This window comes from Brassica napus, chromosome A2 (assembly GCF_020379485.1).
Source record: "Brassica napus cultivar Da-Ae chromosome A2, Da-Ae, whole genome shotgun sequence".
Taxonomy (NCBI): Eukaryota; Viridiplantae; Streptophyta; class Magnoliopsida; order Brassicales; family Brassicaceae; genus Brassica; species Brassica napus.
Genome location: NC_063435.1, coordinates 20,903,987 through 20,924,313, shown reverse-complemented (window position 1 = coordinate 20,924,313; position 20,327 = coordinate 20,903,987). Strand labels below are relative to the sequence as shown.

Genomic DNA, 20,327 nt, shown 5'->3' with positions numbered 1-20,327 from the left:
ATAATAAACACTTTTGAAGTTTAATTTTTTACCTATATGTGTTTAACACATTTCACAATCTTAAATATATAATTTTCATGTGTCGCGATCATGTTAATTAGCAACTTGGAAGAACTAAGCTTTATATAATAAGACTATTAAACAATATTTATAATTAATTTTTAACAAAAATCATTTTAATTATTTTAGTATATATATTTTTGATTATGAGATACTTTAACAAATATCACATTTTTAAATATATAACTGTTATGTGTCACAATCATGTTAATTAGCAATTTTAAGAACCAAACTCAATATAATCTTTTATAATTATATTGTCATTAAGATTTTAGAAAAACAATAAAATTATATTAAATTTTCAAATCTATTTTTTAGGATTTTGAAAAAGTAAAATTTCTAAAATATTACTACTATATATTGTTTTTTTTAATTTACTATTAAATAATTTTTAAAGTTAGTTTTTTAAAATTCGTTTTTAGTTCTGATTATATATATTTTAATTATTATATATTTAAACACATGTCAAAATATTAGAAGAAAAATTATTAACAAGTAATATTTTGTAATTATCTTTTGATTAGGATTTTAAAAATGGAAAATTACTATTAAATAATATTTATAATTAATTTTTCATAAAATCCGTTTTTGTTAATATCTTAATATATATTTTTAGTTATGAGATAATTTAACACATGTCACAATCTTAAATATATAATTAATATGTGTCGCGATCATGTTAATTAATAATTTTGAAGAACCAAGCTTTATATAATAAGATACTACGTTAAGTTAAAGTATTTATTTAATAATAATTAAGTTAAATAAATATAATTGTCCAACAACTATATTTATTGTAAGTAGATCTTTTAGTGCTGTGTTTTAATAGTACAGATACAAATTAATTAGCCTTGACCCAATCATTTTAAATTAAATACCCGAAAGAAATTGAATGAATAATCTCTTTCCTAATGATAAGCAAATAAATACTCCCTCCGTTCCTAAATGATCTATGTTTTAGAAAAATATTTTGTTTCTAAAAGATCCATATTTTACATTTTCAATGTATGTAATAATGGCAAATTATAAATTTCAAAAACATTAATTGTGTTTACTGAATTTTAATTGGTCAAAAGTCATAGGAAATAGCTAAACACAGAAAATAATACATTTGTTATCAAATTTTAAATGTTTTCTTAATAAATGTGAAAATTCTAAAACATATATCATTTAGGAACAGAGGGAGTATCATTTAACCTTGTGAGCTTTTACATTTTTACAAAGGAAAATATTTTAATTTTTTGTCAACATGTTAATACCAAAATGTTTTTTTTTAATATATATATGATAAACCCAATGCCTCCCTATAAACACTCAGTAACACATCTCAACAGCTACACAGTCGTTACTACACTTTCCTAACTTTATTTGATAAATTTCCAAAGACCCAACCCAAATATGGCTTGCCTCCTCCTCGTCTTCCATATCTTCACCTTCGTCGCCCATGGTATTTATATTTTGTATATGTAATATAATAAGGTCTTTTATGTGTTTTTTTGTCTACAATAATGTAATATTATATTTTTGTTATATTTTTGTTAAAAATTAGGAAGGGTCTGGACCCGACTGTGGATTTGAGGACGCACGCACGTCTGAAACAATCGAAGTCTGGAATGGTTAAGAACAAACCAGTGTGGAAAGTGACACTGAACAACACATGTAGGTGATTACTCACTAATAAAGTTGTCGTGCACCGGTTTTGAATCAGCCGTGCCTGTTGACACGTTGACAAAAACCGGGGACGTGTGTCTCCTCAGCAAAGGTATACATGGAGACAGTGGCGGACCTATCATTTATTTTTGCTTGTATCATAATATATAATTTTTTGAAAAATTATAACGAAAATATTAGCTGGAAATTCGAACCCGGGTTAAGGTTACCAGCACAAAGATGCTGCTAATTCTATACTGTTCTAATTCAAAAACAAATATATTTGACATTTAACATGTATCAGCTGACCCATCTTTTCCTTCAGCAAGTTTGCCTCTGCATGGAGATTTCGTTTTCAAGTACGTATGCAACACTAGCTTCGAGTTCAAGGTCACTGATAGCACGTTTTGTTCATGAAAGCTTTTAAATTAAGAGCAAATTAGCTCAATATACTAAAATTAGTGAGATACCATAGAATGGGGGAAAAATGGTTAAGATGGGGGAAGAAAATTGGTGGAAAATAGAGTATGGAGTGCAAATAGGGTATATTTGGTGTGTAGGGACTACAAATTCTCTTAAATTAATTCAAGCTAAAAAACAAAAAGTTAATTCGACCTTAGTTGAAATGATGATATTTGCTCAAATATGTTTCGAAATTTGATATCAATAAAAACATAATTGCTTTAATATTAAGTTTTGTTGGCTATTTGGCATGATTTTTATTTTTATCAGAAAAAGCAGAGTCTTAAACCATCAGGCATGTATTTCGTGGTAGGTGAGTTTAATTAAGTTTTAGGGGCCAAAATAGGTAAAAGATCCAAATATTGTTAATAAATGTATATTTGAATAATAAAAAGAAGAATATCCCATGAATAGCTTACTCCCAAAGATTTAACTAATAAATATTGATATAAAAATAAATATTTAAATATTAAATATATGATACTAGGAAAGAATATATTATGTGAGCTGATTGCAAATAATTTTTGATAAAACAAATCTCACTATAATGATTTCAATATTAAATATTAAATATACATAATAAGGAAAGAATAATATAGGAAGTAGAGTAGATTGCAATAACGTTTTGATTGACCAATCCCACTACTGATATTTAAATCATCTATAATATTAAGTTAAGAATTCTTAATAGGATTCTGCCATTAGTTTTTCAAATTATTTACAAGGGAATTTCACTCATTTTTGAAACTTTTTAAATGATTTTCAACAATATATTCAACTAAATTTCCTATATCCAGGACAATGCTTCCTTATGCTCTCTTATTTCTAAAACTAGGTGTTTTGCCCGCGATGCAGACTTAAACATTTTTATAAATTTTTAAAAAGTTATTTCTAAACTATCTTTATTATACTAAAATAAATCTTAAAATAACTCAATATTATATTTTTAATTATATAATTTATAAAAAAAATTAACTTTTAACGTGAGAGCTTGATTCTAAAAATTTACTTTTCAAATAATAGTATAGATAGAAATCAGCCATTTATACTATTATATTTAAATGATCTTTTCTAACATTTATATTATACACAAATACATTATTTATATCATCGAAACATATTTATTTCACATCGTAAGTCAAATACATCACTCTGCACGTAGAAGCATCTCAAAACAACTGAAGCTCTCTTCTAAACCTGCAACATGATTAACTTATGGATGTTATTACATGACTTATGTATAACAAAGTAATGTCAAATACTTTTGAAACTACAATGTATCAATTGTGACATTTAAAAGAAAAAAAACGTATATTTTCCTAAACCCTAAAAGAAAATCTAGACCTTACTTTGTTATACATAAGTCATGTAATAAAAATCTCACATTCAAATTTTGTGATTAATTATATATGTAATAGTTAATGACTTTTAATTATTCAATATATATTTATTATTTCAGAATATGTAATAACATATAATATATAAAATTATTTTTATATATAATGTTTATACCGCGCAAGGCGCGGATCTTAACCTAGTATATATTATTTGAGAAGCATTACAACTTCTTTTGTAGCTACATGTCATCACTAGAATGATTTTTAGAATTGTTAGAAAAATAGGTTGGTTCATCTAATTATATAATAAGTTTTTTATTAAACTAACCATAAATTCATTATTAATGTTTTTTATAATTTCCTTAAATAAAAACTACGAAATTGTCTAATGCAGCTAAAATATATATATGACAATTAATGATTTTTAATAATAAATATTTGATAAACATTAGTGTATCTTCTATCATATTTTTTTAATTTTAAACTATTAAAATAAATTAAACAACCACAATAACCATATAATAAAATTTTATATTTTTTTTTGTATATGTTATATTTTGAATTTTTAAAAATGACTATAAATTATTAAAACTGTTAAAAATCTCACATTCAAATTTTGTGATCCATGATTTAATTATATATGTAATAGTTAATGACTTTTAATTATTGAATATATATTTATTATTTCAGAATATGTAATAACATATAATATATAAAATTATTTTTATATATAATGTTAATTCCACACAAGGCGTGGATCTTAACCTAGTCAATACTATTAGAATAGAAAGAGTCCTAAAAATTTTACCTATAAAAATTGTTTGGACCCTTTCATTTTTTAATCCAACCTATAATATAAAACAAAACATCATAACATGCATTTATTATAGCAACAACTTAAAACTTATTACATTTTAATAAATAACCTACGATTTCCAACAATTATTATAACGACAATTGTTATCCTTTTACGTTTTTTAGCAACCCACATTATTTCAATCACATGAATGTACAAGATATCTTGATTTTTAAAACATTTAATTTAAACTCAGGACTTTTAAAAATTTGATTTAAAATATATCAGATGTTTCAAATGTTGGTTTAGTTATACCAACATCCTTTAATATTTCTACATTATATCAAAGAAGATAAAATGTTTCGAAACATAGGGTTCATGTTTGGATCTGCGGGTCTGGGTTCTTTGGATCCTAAATGTTTGACATAAATAAATATTTTAAAATTTATAGTTTAAGTTAGGGTCGGTTCTTTTTGGTTCCGGATTGGTTCGGACTCATAATTCAAATATCTGTAAAATAAATTTAATTTTTGAGTACATAACAGGTTCGGATTGGTTTGGGGATTAGAATCTAAAAAAACACGAAGTACCCAAAACACAAAAAAGATTTGAAACCCAAAAATACCCGAAATCCAAACAAATACCTGAAAAATATTCATATACTCAAAAGATCCAAAATTTTACCTGTAAACCTAATCCGGAGAACCGAAAACACCCAAAATTTTACCAACCCAAAATATATTTTTCTAAAATTGAAATTTTACCCATAACCCCAAAATATAACCAAAAAATCCGAACCAGAAACTTAAAAATATTTGTAATGCCGAAAACATATATGAAATATCCAAACATACCTAATATACACAAATAATTTCAGGTACTTTGGGTACCCGATCGAGTCTCGTATAGGACCCAAACTGGAACAGAGATTCGCGGTCCAGAAATATATTGGATAGGTACTTTGTCCATAACTCAGACCCAAACTTCACCTGTATTTTCGGGTTGGTTTTGGATTTAGTTTTTCAGGTCCAACAAACTGTCGAATCGTATGTACAGATAAAATATGAAATAATAATGTATAACAATTTCAAACATTAATTCATATAAAAACTTTTTATAATCCAAAAAAAAAACTCGCGCTTTTATGCGCCGGTCAAAATCTGTTTACTATTTATAATGGCTTTTCTATACAATGTTCTTACTCGTAGGTAACCCGCGGGTCAACCCGCAAACAATGTGAATTAAGCGGGGCGGGTTTGGACAAGAGTTCTCTAACCGCAACTCGCCGCGGGTCAACCCGCATGGTCTGATGAGAAAACGGAACCGCTGCAGGTCTGTCCATGTGGACGCAGGTCAACCCATCTGACAACTCTACGTGTACATATACTACAACAAATTTTCTCCATCATCTAAATTTATGTTTTTCTTCATGAATTCAAATATTTTAACAATAAAATCGATATTTTATACTGTAATCAGTTATAGAAATTTTCTTCAGCAGTTATTTTAATAATTTATTTATTAAACATTTATGGGGAGTTTTGTTCCTATAATTATAAGGTTCTTACTAGATGAATTTTAAATGAATTTTAATATAAAATAGTGTATAGGTATAGGTCTAGGTACATTTACATGGAACCGTAAACCAAACCATATCAAACTGAAAAACACAAAACCAAAATTGAAATTAATTTCATTAATAATCCAGCAGATATGATATATGTGAAGCCGAAAAATTGAACCCGACCCAGAACCAAATGGGTACCTGAGTTTTAAAATACAAATTATATACCAATAAATAATAATTATATTTGATTTCTAAATAACCAAATATCTTAAAACTACTATTTATAAACCAAATTACCCAAAATTGAATTACCCTAATATTTTTATTCAAAATATCAGATATTTTTATTCGATATTATCCAAAATTGAAATACCCAAAATATCAAATATTTTTTTAAAAAAAATTATCCAAATCATTTAATATTTTTATTCGAACAAAATGAATTACCCGATATTTAAATTAAAAACCCAAATTATCTAATTTGTTTTATCTATCAATATGAAAGTACCCAAAAACCCAGAATTGAACTGGAAAATAATTGGACCTGGATAAAATCCACAAACCCACCATTAACATTTGAACTGGTACTGGTTACCCCTATAAAAACCCAGTAAATCATGATAACTCTTTTTAAAAAAATTGATTAAAATTTTCATGTATTTTATAATAATACATAAAACTAAATAAACTATTTAATTTGTCCCGGAAAAATCCAGAAAACTCTGATAACACTTTTTTATAAAATTGATTAAACTTCTCGTGTATTTTATAATAGTAAATAAAACTAAATAACCTATTAGACTTGTCATACGAAGTACATGTATATGAAATCAGATTATAGTTTAGAAATATATGAAACAGGGTTTAGGATATATGGTATAGAAGTTTGTGGAAATATGGTTTAGGGTGCCGGAGACCCCTTTTTATAGGTTTGAGATATTAGAGAGTTTGCAAGGAAGCTGAAGAGGATGATGATGGTAAATAAATGAATCGTAGTGTGTTCTTGCTTTAACTGTGAATGAATGGCAAGGTTAATGGTGACCTCTTGAAGTGATTCACAGCCGTTACAATTCTCGCTGTTCTTCCACAGGATAAAAATTAGGGTTGTCAAGATGATGACTGAACAAAGAGGTTTATTTAGTATGGGCTCAAACTTCAAGTGTGGAAGTCATTATTTTTTTGTTAAGGACCACTATAAGAACAAAAGAGGAGGGTGGGCTGAGGCTGACTTTGACCTTGATTGTTATTAGAGGTAGATTTGGATTGACAACCCTGATAAGCTAGATAATAGGATAATTAGGGATGGGCACTTTACCTGATATCTAAAGCCGCACCCGAACCCGATCCGAAAAACCTGAACCGAAATCCGAACCGAAGTAGTAAAATATCCGAACGGATATTGAATTAGGAGAGATTGGATATCTGAACCCGAACGGGTAATATCTGAACCCGAATGGATATCCGAAGATAACCAAACATATGTATAATTAACTATATATTTCTAGTTTACATCTTTCCTTTTATATAAAATATTTATATTGATACTACACATACTTTAAGTTCATATGATATACATAAGATTACGGAGAACATGATTCGCTACTCAATTAAAATGCATCTCAAACTTTTTATTTCAAGAATTAACAAAAAGTTACATCCAAAATTTATTAAAAATAACCAAATTAATGTCTTTTTTAGTTTCAAAATTTTATGTCCAAATATATTAATCATTCAATCTATTAAAAATAAAAAATTATTTAAGTGAAAGTTATATTTTTAAATACAAGAAATTTGAGAAATTAAAATTTTAATTTTTTTTTTCAAAATCTAAATATCCGAACCCCGATCCAAAATAACCGAACCCGAACTAAAAATATCTTAACCTGATCCGAAGTACAGAAATATCCGAACTATACATCTATACCGAAATATCCGAAAATCCGAAATATCCGACCCAAACCCAAACGGGTACCCGAACGGCCACCCCTATGCACAAGCATTATTCATAACATGAATTAATCATGATGAGCTAAAAAAATATTCACAAGGAAATCTACTGAGCATATCAAATCTGATCTTAATGCCTATCTTAATTTTATGAATGAGCTAAGAAATTTGAGATTCTAGGATCTAGACATAGATAGTTTCTCAGCAAAAGCTGATTGATGTGATTTGAGTTCTATACTGTTCTTATAAACTCTGATATTCTTTTTGACTGCAATTCTGATTTCCTAATTGATTTCTCTAGATCCAGCGTTTTTCTTCCGTAAGTTACAACCATTTTTTTCTGTTTTTTACTGCATTACAACTTTTATGTTCTAGTTTAATTCGAATACAATGGTCTATTGTGTTGCAACCGGATGGTGGGAAAGCATAGACAGGCAGCGCCGGCATACCATCACATCGTGGTAATCTTTCAAGATAGAGTTTGAGAGGAAGTACTTTCCTCCGATCTTAGAGTCTTTGTGGACTCGATCCCTAAGTGATGCATAAGCACCTCTGAATTTGCAGAGTAGGTTAAAGGGATAATTTTAACATATCAATGACCCGTTGGGGCTTTCACCATAGAACTTTACTGTGTGTGGTTGAATGTTTTTTTTTATCTTCAAGGTGCTTGAATTGCTTCAAAGACTCGAAAAGACAACAAGCACATGGTCTTCTTAAATACATCAGTAGCCTTGGTTTTGTGTTCTTTTTGCAAGTGTTGATGCACCTTTAGAAATCACAAATAGTTTGTCTAAAGCCCTCAAAAAAAAAAAGATCAAGAGATTTTGAATGCAATGTCGTCGATGAAGTCAACTAAAACACAGTTGCAGAAATTTAGAGATGATGGATGTAATGATCTTATTGATGAAAGATTCATCTTTCTGTAAGAAACATGGGATTGAAGACCTTAACATGGAGGAAGATTTCGCTGACTCAAAGAAACCAAAGAAAATCAGGATGACAAATGAACATCAATATAGGGTCAATTGCTTAGATTCAATTTTGGATTTGCAGCTTCAAAAGTTCAAAAATCGTTTCAATTAGGTAAATATTGAACTGCTTAATTGTGCTACTTCTTGTCTCTTATTGATTTGTTCTCTCCATTTGACCATCCAAAATTGATGAGGCTATTGATATTCTATGCATCCGATTTTAATCATGGAGAGTGTATATCTCTTGAACAAAAATTAAATATTTATAGTGATAATGCTCTACGTGCCAACATATTTACTCATTTAAAGGATCATAGACTGCTTTTTCGTATTTCAGTGAAAACTCGAAAGCACATGTCATTTATTCAGGGCCGGCTGAGGCATAGGGGCAAGGGGGGCATAGGCCCAGGGCCCATTTTTTTTTTTGCATAATTAGAGTTAAGATGGGGCCTGATTTTCAAAAAAAAAAATTAAAAAGGGGCCCAAAATTTTTAAGTTAATAGAGTATATGTAAATTTTTTTTTGAAAAACTATTTTGCCCAAGGGCCCATATTTTACTTGAGCAGGTCCTGCATTTATTTTGGTTTATACACTGCTAAAATTGAATTTGATTTCACATGTTGCTACTGTAACTGTTAAAAGATGGTTTTCAGCAATAAAAATTGGGGATCAATTTTTGAATGATTATTTAATTTGTTTTTTCAGAAAACTGTATTTGAAAAAGTCCGAAATGAAATTGTAGTAAAAAGGTCTCATCATATGAAAGATCATAGAATGATTCTGAAATTTTTTATTATATTTGTAAGGGTTTTTCATTTTTAAATTTTTACCTATGTATTGACACTGGTTAAAAAAACTCTTGAATCAGCTTTTGATTGTATCGGATTTGAGTTTTGGAAAAATGCGGACTTGGGGGGTTCGACATGCTCAAACCAACCGGAGATCCTTGCTGCCAATTTGATGCCTCATGGCACAAGGACATCTTATATCCAATTTGGTGATAGCTCCATGTTCAGACTAAGATGACTGACGAGGAAGATTTGTCATCTCTAATGGCTGAATTAGATTTCATCATGTACATTCTAAATTAAATTTTTGTTTCATTATTTTTATTTAGCTAGCGATTACCTGGCAAAAGAAGGTCGTTTTGCGGTATAATCTGTTTCCATGTAAACTCTAGAATTTTAAATTAAGAAAAAACTTCTTTAAACTGTTTTAATAAAATATATGAAGTTTTTGATGCAAAAGAAAACACAGAACAAAACCATCAAAAATATCTTTCAAGATTCTAATAATCGGTCTAGGCGGTGCCAAGGCGGCGCCAAGATCCCCGCTTAGACGGCAATTCAGTCCTATCTGAAACGATTTTCTTAAAATCCGATTTATACCAATTTATATGATTCAAATTGATTTAGAATGTTTTAAATCGGTTAAAATTAGATAAAAAATCAATCTAAAATTGTCTATATATGTTAAATTAAGCAACAAAATTATTACAAATCTACAGTTTGTCTACTTTCTTCTGTTTTGTATATCTAATTTTGATAATTCATCACAATAATTTTATAGTTAAACTTAAAAACTAAAATATGTCATATAAATATATAAAATATATAAAATAAATTAATAATTTGCTAACGCATAGACCTCGCCTAGGTCCCAATAATTCACCTAGTCCTAGTTACCGCCTAGCGATTTTTAGAACATTGCTATATTTTATCTCTCTTTCTTAGATAACAAAGTTCTGGTAATTTGACAAAACATCAAAATTCAAAATCACTTCTCAAGCAAGAACAACGATTAATTTATATAATCAGCAGAACCACTTCTGAACACATAACCACCGTTAACACCAAACCAAGATCCACTCTGTTAATTAGTTTGAGCAGCATCCACCTTTCTTCACTGCCGAAACATCTTTACCAAGATCGATCTTGTCTCCTTTGGACGGAACATTAGCGGATTCGCTCGCAGCTTCCATGGCCTTTCTGCTCACAATGCAGTGAATCTGAGTGAGGACTTCCGCGAAAGCGTTCTCGACATTGGTGGAGTCGAGAGCCGAGGTTTCCATGAAGTAAAGAGACTCTTTCTCGGCGAACGACTTGGCATCGTCTGTCTGAACAGCCACGAGGTGGCGGAGATCGGATTTGTTGCCGACGAGCATGACTACGATGTTCGGGTCGGTGTGGTTTCTGAGTTCTTTGAGCCACGTCTCCACGTTTTCAAATGTCGAGTGTCGGGTTACGTCGTAGACAAGAAGTGCTCCAACGGCTCCTCGATAGTAGGCGCTAGTGATGGCTCGGTACCTATTAAGGAAGAATCAAGATTCATAGATATGACGTTACCAAAACCAATCTAAGAGAACTTTTTGATCATAAAAAGAACAAGTGTCAAGAATCATCGAAATGAAATTACTGAAACTGATCTACCTCTGTTACATAACTAATGTTTGGTTTCTCTAGCTGCAAAGCTAGATCTATTTTTTTGGAAGAGATAAAGCAAAATGAGAGAGAGAAAAAGAAGAAGGGACCTTTCTTGACCAGCAGTATCCCAAATCTGGGCTTTGATGACTTTATCATCAACATTCAAGCTCCTAGTCGCGAACTCGACACCGATGGTTGATTTGGACTCGAGGCTAAACTCGTTCTTGGTGAATCGTGAAAGCAGATTGGACTTCCCAACACCAGAATCACCGATCAGAACAACCTTGAAAAGGTAATCGTATTCATCATCTGCTTTGTAACCCGCCATTGAGAGAAGAGAGAGAGAGAGAGATCAAAATGTTTTTTGCGCTTTTTTCAAAAATTGAAAAGCCCTAACGAGATTTACGCCGGGATTTTGTTCTCTAGATCTTTTCGACTTCTACCGAAAGAGAAAGAGAGAGACGCGGAATTGAAAAATATCAAGCGGAGAAAGATAAAAGGACGACACTAGTCGTGTTGTTGTGTCTTTATGAGATTTTGTGTAGTTTAATTACTATAACACCCTCCCACGCCTTCAGATCTTTAGCTAGTAGCCCTGTTCAACGCGAGGACTACTTTCGCCATTTCAGATTATCTTCTCTTTTCTGTTCTTTGAACTTTTGAATTGTAAACAAAACAAATGAAATGCGTCTGTCGAACCCGGTTCAATTGCTTGGAAGCCAATTATCCTAACCGTTGGACTACAGACACTATTGTTTGAGCAGCTGAATTTTACCTTTTTTATTGGATTTGTTAATTGTTATCTCGATGCATGGGATATACTTGAGACTGAAAGTTGTTTTCCTTGGTGTGACTGAAATGTTAGTCTTTGTTCTATGACAATAAGCAAGATCTGATTCTTATGTACTGTCTCATACTGCCTTTGATCTTGTTGAATTCGACATTGTGATGATATTTTAATGTGTATGAATGTAATGTTGGTTTTATTGAGAAATTGGTCATGTGCCTAACTTTGGTTGAATTAATTGTAGATATTCTCTAAGCCGCTCACCACTTTATCCAGCTACATATCCTTTGTCGTCCAGCGGTTAGGATATATGGCTTCAACATCCCTTCTCTCTAACTGAACTTCATGTTGCTCCATCTAACACTGCTCCCAAAAGTCATTGTTAACCCTTGTTTTCGGAGCAGTTCCAGTGGTTCATATCAATCTTTGCTGGTCGAGGTCAGATATTGCCAGTACTTGAACCCTCTCCACACAATTATTCGACTCATTCATATCAAGATCAATGCTGAAGACACACATCACCACTCTTATCTTGCATGCTTTTCATTACAAGATTCTCCAATATCAAGATAGAATCAATCAGAAATTCGAACACCAACTGATTTGATGTTCTTCTCCTTTTATAGTTAACCCTTTATCCATTACCCCAAATTATTCAAATCCTTTATATATTATTTGAGGATCATTTAAAAATATGTAACATTTTATTTTCTATTAATTAAATTTTAATCTTAGTGAGTTGTCATCACCTTACATCTCTACATTGCTTACGTGGCAGATTTATAATCAGTTGACCAAGTTTGAATTTCTAAGAATAGATTGAAATGAACATCTACGAAGGTGTAGACTTCAACCTGAAGTCAACTCTCAAAATCGGACTGGTTAGTTTTGCATTTTACCAAAATAAAATAGTAGATTTTCTTAAGCAGTTTACGTTTTTTTCTAAGATTAGTACACTGAATATAAAGTCTACACATTTTTTTTTGGTCAATTTTTTTGAACATTTTAGTCAAATACAAAACTAACCTATTCAAAGAAGTTAAAGTTTTGGTCAAATGCAAAACTGATCTTTTTGTAGACTTCCCGAGATGTCTCCATAAAGTAACCTCTTTTACGTAGATTTCTTAGTAAGTCTACCTAATTTTTTGTTTTTGGTAATCAAAGGTAACGACGTAGATTTCTAGAGAAGTCTTTTTACAAAAAAAAAATTATTTTGGCAATTTCAAAAATAACTTGTGCATTGACAAGTATACCGCATCGTAAGTCTACACATATGCATAGATAGACATACAAAACAGTCTACAATCGCGACATAATTCTGAAAAATGACGAAAACCATCTAAATAGTTACATTTTCTGGTGTAAAGCTCGTTTCCACCTTTTTCAACTGCCAAGCTCCAACTATGAACAAAATGAAGCACCTTTGACAATTCACAAGTGCATAAATTCGAAAATATGAAAGTTGTGCTTATGAAAATGAAAGCTATGAAAGTTTTGAGACGAAAATGGAGAGGAAATGAAAATTTGTTGGTTTAGAAAAAAAAAGTGCTTAGAAATTGAATTCTTGAGCTTTTAAGAGCTCAAAAATGGTAGTGCATGGTGGTTAGAAAATTGATGATAATGATAGTATTGTAAATAATAAAAAATGTTTAAGGTGTAATTGGTTTATTGTCATTTTTGAAATAATTGAGAAATTAAACAATAATGGCAATTTTGTAAATATTTCAAAACATAAGGAGGGTGAAAATTTCATGGATGAGTAGTGATGACAACAATAATTTTAGGTTTGACTTGAAATTTTAGGTTGTTTTTGAAAAACTCCCATGAAAGTATCCAAAAAAATTGAACTAAACTGAATTAAACGCAGAAAAATTATAGGATATTAGCTGATTTCTAATCTTGTTATCTAAATCAAACCAGAATCATAAATAACTGTAATTAAACTGAAATTCATAATTATTGGAACTGTTCATGTCTTTGTACTTGAAAGAAAATCGAGTATCCGAATAGAAACCTATGAAAAACCAAACGTCGAGGGAAGTGTGACTCAAGATAAAAATAGAGAGAACTTTAATTTTTACCATCCATTTTTAAAATTTTATTTTTTAAGATAAGCGTTTGCATAAATTAGGCCTGAGTTTTTGGGTTTTCGGATCGGGCTCGGATCGGGCTCGGATCGGTTCCTTTCGGATCCGAGTCCTTTGGGTCCTAAAAATTTGGAACCAATAGGTATTTGTAAATTGTTTGTTCGGGTTCGGGTCGGTTCTTCTCGGGTCCGGATCGGTTCAGATCTATAATTAAAATACTTATAAAATATTCTTAATTTTGGGTCCGGATCGGGGTTCGCGTATTTATGATCTGAAAAGGACATGACATATCCAAATCCATCAAATTTAGTCGATATTTGTCAATATATCTAAAATTTTGCAAAATAACTTAAATTAAACTATTAATAATTAAAATAAAACATTTTCAAACTCTAAATTTTATATTTAAAAGTTTCATATTATTTAAAAATGTTACAAAATAATAACAAATATTGTTAACAAAAGATATTTTAACTAAATCATAAAATAATATATATAAAATAGAACAAAAAATCATATTTCTGGATATACATGTTTTTAAGTCGGGTACAAATCGGTTTTTATCGGATCGAGTCTATTCATGTCAGTTTTTTTCGAGTTCAGGTCTATTTGAGTCGATTCCTTTTGGTTCCGGTTCTTTCGGATAAAATAACTAGACCAAAAAATACTTGTAAATTTTTTGTTCGGTTTCAGATCGGGTATTTTCGGGTCGATTCTAGTTTGGATTTTCGGGTCAAGGTTAAAATATTGAGACCTAACATAAATAGTTTAAATTTGTTATAAAATATTAAATTAAATCTCCTAAACAATTTATAAATGTCTAAAAATAATTTAAAAACATTTATAGAATTTTATAAAATCAACTCACCTGGTATAAATATTAAACCCTAAATAATAATCACTAAACTTTAAAGTCTAATGATATTTTTGATTGAATATATTTTCGAAAAGTGGTAATGATATTTTACGCAATTCGGGATATTATTTTGAGTAGGAAAAATAGACTTAGTCTAACACCCAAACACTCCCCAAACCATTTCACAAAACCCAAGCAGGTCGGTGGTCCCCTTTCAATCTCTCCGGAGGTTTATCGAAAGAGACGAGAATGCAGAGGTTTTGCACTAAGCTGCGTTCCATCTCCCTCCACTCAAATCGGAATCTCTCTTTCACCAGTGTTCCCCACCGTCTGATCCACCATTCTCGGAGTCCTCAGTCAACCCTAGGTTTCGCCACGACGAGTAAGAAGAAGTGGAGACCTAGGACTCCAATCACATCCAAAGTCAAGAAAGTCAAGATCAAGTTTTACTCGTAACGTTCTGATTCCACTATATTTTAGATGTCATTCCTCGTAGCTTCTCAAGTGGAAAGTTTGTGGTCTTTTCTCAACTTGCCGAATCTATATTATCTCAGGTCATACAAAGACAGGTTTAGACCACTGAATGATGGTACCATCCGTCGTTGGAAAGAAGGCAAGCGCCACAACGCCCACTTGAAGGTAGCTAACTACAACTTAGCCCTCAGTGGATAATATGAATCTCTGGTTTTATTTATCTATTTTACCAGGGAAAACAGTATGATAATAACTAGGAATCTTACTGGTCAAAACCTTCTTTTATGTGATAGATAGTGAGAGTTGAGTTTAACATGGAAAGTGTGATTGAACTAGTTTCAACTTTGAGTGTTGATTCCTTGTTTAGCTATACAGATAAATGGGTAGGGCAAAGCTGTATTTGCAGTCTCAACTGTTTCATTTTCTCCTTGGTTTGGCATGTCTATAATGTGGAGTCAGGTGAATAATTGCTGAGAGTAATTTATCTGTTGCTTGTATGCAGTCAAAGAAATCAAAACGTAGACTGAGACAGCCTGGACTAGTACCACCAGCATATGCCAAAGTCATGAAGAAACTCAATTTCTGCAATTGAGAGATTGAGAAAGAAACTGTTCAATCTCTTCCAACTTTCCAGATAATTAATGAGCTGGTACTCAAAAGGTTTAACCAAACCTTAGTTCTTTTTTTTTCGTGTTTCAGTTTTAACCTTATCACAAAGTAATAAATTGTCACAAAGTAATAAAATTTTATCAAATAAACCATATCCTCCGTACTGACTAGGGGACTATTAGCATTTGGACCAAAATTAGTGTTTATTTAATTTTTATTTAATTACCTTTCGTATATGATTTTTTAGATTGATTTTATTACATATATACAATTAATTTTATATTATTAAATTTACCATAAGTTTTTATTATTAAAATATTTTTATGTATTATTAAAATATTTTTATGTATTAAATATTATGATTTTATTATTAATAGTATATATATAAGATTCCCTAAGATAGTTTTTTTTAGTTTATTTTCACAAAACGAGCCTCCAAAAAAAATGACCATAAGACACTACAAAAAAACATATTTTTACGAGGACCGTATTCCTTGTTAATTCGTCATAATCGGGATGTTACGACGAATTAATTAGGAAACACGTTTTGTTGTTAAACGTCCATTGTAACGAAAGTTGTCGTAACGGCCCCATAACATTTACGAGTAAGAACATTCGTCATAACACGGAAGGAACGGTTTCGTCTTAATTGCGTTGTAAAGTACTCATGAAATTTCGATGTAACCTCCATATAATATTTCGTGGAAGCAATTTCATGATGTAACCTCCATATAATATTTCGTGGAAGCCCACTTAGTCCAATGGTTTGACTAAGGATTCATTAATGCTTCTACATCAGCAGGTTCAAGTTTTAATTCTCGAAAAAAGTGATTTATTAAACAATTATGCAAATTACGGAGGAAATGCTTACATGGGATCTTCAATATGATGCAAGTAAACTCGGTCAGTCGTGATCTTTGTAGGACGGTTCAGGTGATGCAGTTAGGTGTAAATCCTTATAAAGAAGGTATTATTATCGGTTGTCGGATCGTCATATAACATAATTATAATTGTAATATCATAATAAATCAGCGTTAAAAAAAAAATCTTTATATAATATTTACAAGGATTTTATACTCTATCCGAGAGTTATCAGTATTTATCAAATATGTTCCTATCTAACTGAACATGGAGATAGTAGTAGATATGTAATCAAAATTGTTACATATACTAAACATACAATCTGTGGCCACAATTATGTACACACTTTATTTATCAAAACTATATACTAAACCATCTTTGAAGCACACTTGCACGGTTTTTATAATATGTCATATAACATAATCTATATTATTAAAACTGAAGTACATTTGAGAGTTGTTTGGAAACTTGGATAATAGTATAAATGAGAATTGTTTGGAAACATGGATAGTAGTATAAATGAGAATTGTTTGGAAACATGGATAGCAGTAGAAAATAATACTTGCTTATCTTAATTGATTTTTTAAAAGATTTTTATTATATTGTTAATCAATTCTAACCCTTCATCTATTATATTTACTAAATAAGTTAATATCATTTATTACAGAAGTACAAAACAAAATTTATTTGTTTTCAATTTTTATTTTTTCTTTTACATTCATTTTTCTCAATTTTAATTATTTCTATACAAAATTCAAATCAAAATAATAATTTAAAATTAATTTATATAAATAATTGATTCAAATATATATATATATATATATTTTTTTTAAGAAAATTTACTAAAATATTTTCCAATAACCATTTAAAAAATATTTTCACTATATATAAGAAAAATATAATGCATAACTTAATTAAAAACACCAACTTAAATTATGGTTTTTATATTTCATATTAAGTTTATAAATATAATATATGTGATTATTTATATGATGGTATGTATAAAATAATTTTAATTATATGATTACTTATATTATGGTACATATAAAATATGATTAATTATATGATGACATATATATGATATATAATAGTGACATGAAAAACAAAACTTATTTGTTTTCAATTTTTTTATTTTATCTTTTACATTCATTTTCTCACTTTTTAACTATCTCATTAATTATATTTACTATAATATTTTGCCAGGATTATTTACATATTAACTATAATAATTCGACATATTTGAATGAAACCACTCTATTTGTGATAAGAATTCAAAATGGTTAACAATTTTTTTTATTTACTTATGTATCGGTTAGACATGGACATTCGGATAACTATTCAGCTACGAGTTATTTCTGTGGGTTATCATGCTTTTTGAGTTTTGAAACTAGACTTCATTTCGGTATTATAAATTTTCATGTGTGTTTCGAATCGGGTCCAGATGAATTCAGTCTTGATATATACAAACCTACAAATATCCAAAAACTAATGTATTTGACGCCGGTACGGATATTTGTATGAAAAGTAAGAATATTAACCGATTCAATTCGGGTATGTTGAATTCAAATTAAACTAAAAATAACCAAATAACCAAAAGTAATAATATTACTCTATTTGATTCAGGTTCGATTATGATGTATAGAAATCTAAAAGTACTTATGCAATTAATTATATTATGACACATATAAAATATATAATACTAATCATAAAAATAAAATATCGATTTATAAGAAAGTAAAAATTAACACCCGCACGGGCGTGCGGGTCAATCTCTAGTTATAATTACAGTAATATAAGATATTAGTTTTTTGTATATGTGTTTTGTACATATATGTTTGTTATATAAAAATGTTATTATAAATGACTAATGTAGTGGTTTTTTTTGTATTTGAAAATTAATTTCTCACGTCTTCTCTATATTGACTCTAAGTCTCTAACATTAAAATGCTTAGACACTAATAATAAAGAATAACTAGATTCAGACTCGCGCTGTGCGCCGATATTGTTTTGTTTAATTTTATAAATATTTAGTAGTATATTGTATATTGATATAATATTTCTATGTTATTGACTTGTAAATAATATTTTTATAGATATATTGAGTAGTGATGTTGTTACAAAATTACTTGTACATGGTGTTTTTTTTTATGTTAAATGTTTTGTTTGTAGTTTAATATTTTGATATAAAAATATTTTAGTTTATTTAAAATATATTATTAACTTATTTGGCGCAAATATTTTATGGAATTACTTTTAAGATTAATAAGTTTGGACTAAAAACATATGAGTTAGTTTAATATATTTTTAAAATATATGGTCAAATTTAAGTAACCGAGAGTAGATTATATAATTTAATACTAGATTTTGACCCGCGCTTTCAAAGCGCAGGTTTATTTTTGTTTTTTTTTTTCAATTGACAAATATTTAGTAAATGTCACATTTTGATATATTTGTGTTTTATTTTATAAAAGACTTAAAAATTTTATCTTTATTTATCGTATTTCATTTTAAATGACTATTTATGTTTAAAAAATTAAACTTTATTTTTTTAATGAATTAAGTTGGTATAACTCTGATAAATTAATTTTATTATGGGGTTAATATTTTAATTAAAAAATTATATACTTTTAATAAATATTTATACTTTTCAATAAAAAAATTCAACTATTTTTATGAATGCTTAAATTATATTAAGAAAAGAAAAAAAATAATAATTAAGAATAGTTGAAAAAAAAATTTATTTGAACTTGGACTCAATGGCCCAAAGGAAAAAAAAAGTGAGAATTGAATATGATTTTTTAATAGGCCCAAATGGCCCAAGAGAGATTTGATGTGGGCTGGATCCAAAAATAATGACCCAATATAGATTTGTTATTAATATTACTTAATTGCCCTTAATGAAACATGCAATGTTAGTGAAGAAAAGGGCATGCTAAGGTAATTATGACAATAGGATCCTGCTTTAATAGTATAGATGAAAGCGCGGGTTTATTTTTGTTATTTTTTTTAATTGACAAATATTTAGTAAATGTCACATTTTGATATATTTGTGTTTTATTTTATAAAAGACTTAAAAATTTTATCTTTATTTATCGTATTTCATTTTAAATGACTATTTATGTTTAAAAAATTAAACTTTATTTTTTAATGAATTAAGTTGGTCTAACTTTGATAAATTAATTTTATTATGGGGTTAATATTTTAATTAAAAAATTATATACTTTTAATAAAGATTTATACTTTTCAATTAAAAAATTCAATTATTTTTATGAATGCTTAAATTATATTAAGAAAAGAAAAAATAATAATTAAGAATAGTTGAAAAAAAAATTATTTGAACTTGGACTCATTGGCTCAAAGGAAAAAAAAAAAGTGAGAATTGAATCTGATTTTTTAATTGGCCCAAATGGCACAAGAGAGATTTGATGTGGGCTTGATCC

The 20,327-nt window shown here is 29.1% G+C and overlaps 2 protein-coding genes across 2 annotated transcripts; one reads left to right on the top strand and one right to left on the bottom strand.

Moving 5' to 3' along the window:
* Nucleotides 1–10,485: 10,485 nt before the first annotated feature.
* LOC106381679 (ras-related protein RABA1c) lies at nt 10,486–11,656 on the bottom strand. The gene is made up of 2 exons (XM_013821604.2): nt 11,321–11,656; nt 10,486–11,096 (listed from the first exon to the last, which is right to left on the bottom strand). The coding sequence occupies exons 1-2, from the start codon at nt 11,539–11,541 to the stop codon at nt 10,667–10,669; spliced, it is 651 nt and encodes a 216-aa protein (XP_013677058.1). The 5' UTR covers nt 11,542–11,656; the 3' UTR covers nt 10,486–10,666.
* Nucleotides 11,657–15,051: 3,395 nt separating this feature from the next.
* BNAA02G24030D lies at nt 15,052–16,207 on the top strand. The gene is made up of 3 exons (XM_013819526.3): nt 15,052–15,395; nt 15,498–15,582; nt 15,920–16,207. Exons 1-3 carry the CDS (start codon nt 15,193–15,195, stop codon nt 16,007–16,009), a joined length of 378 nt encoding a protein of 125 aa, XP_013674980.1. The 5' UTR covers nt 15,052–15,192; the 3' UTR covers nt 16,010–16,207.
* Nucleotides 16,208–20,327: the final 4,120 nt, after the last annotated feature.

Bases quoted from the DNA above. Each gene is read 5' to 3' on its own strand.
- LOC106381679 (XM_013821604.2), bottom strand. From the start codon at position 11,541: ATGGCGGGTTACAAAGCAGATGATGAATACGATTACCTTTTCAAGGTT. The intron at 11,097-11,320 runs GTCCCTTCTTCT...CTTCCTTAATAG, and splicing joins GATACTGCTGGTCAAGAAAG to GTACCGAGCCATCACTAGCG.
- BNAA02G24030D (XM_013819526.3), top strand. From the start codon at position 15,193: ATGCAGAGGTTTTGCACTAAGCTGCGTTCCATCTCCCTCCACTCAAAT. The intron at 15,396-15,497 runs GTAACGTTCTGA...ATATTATCTCAG, and splicing joins GTCAAGATCAAGTTTTACTC to GTCATACAAAGACAGGTTTA. The intron at 15,583-15,919 runs GTAGCTAACTAC...GCTTGTATGCAG, and splicing joins GCCACAACGCCCACTTGAAG to TCAAAGAAATCAAAACGTAG.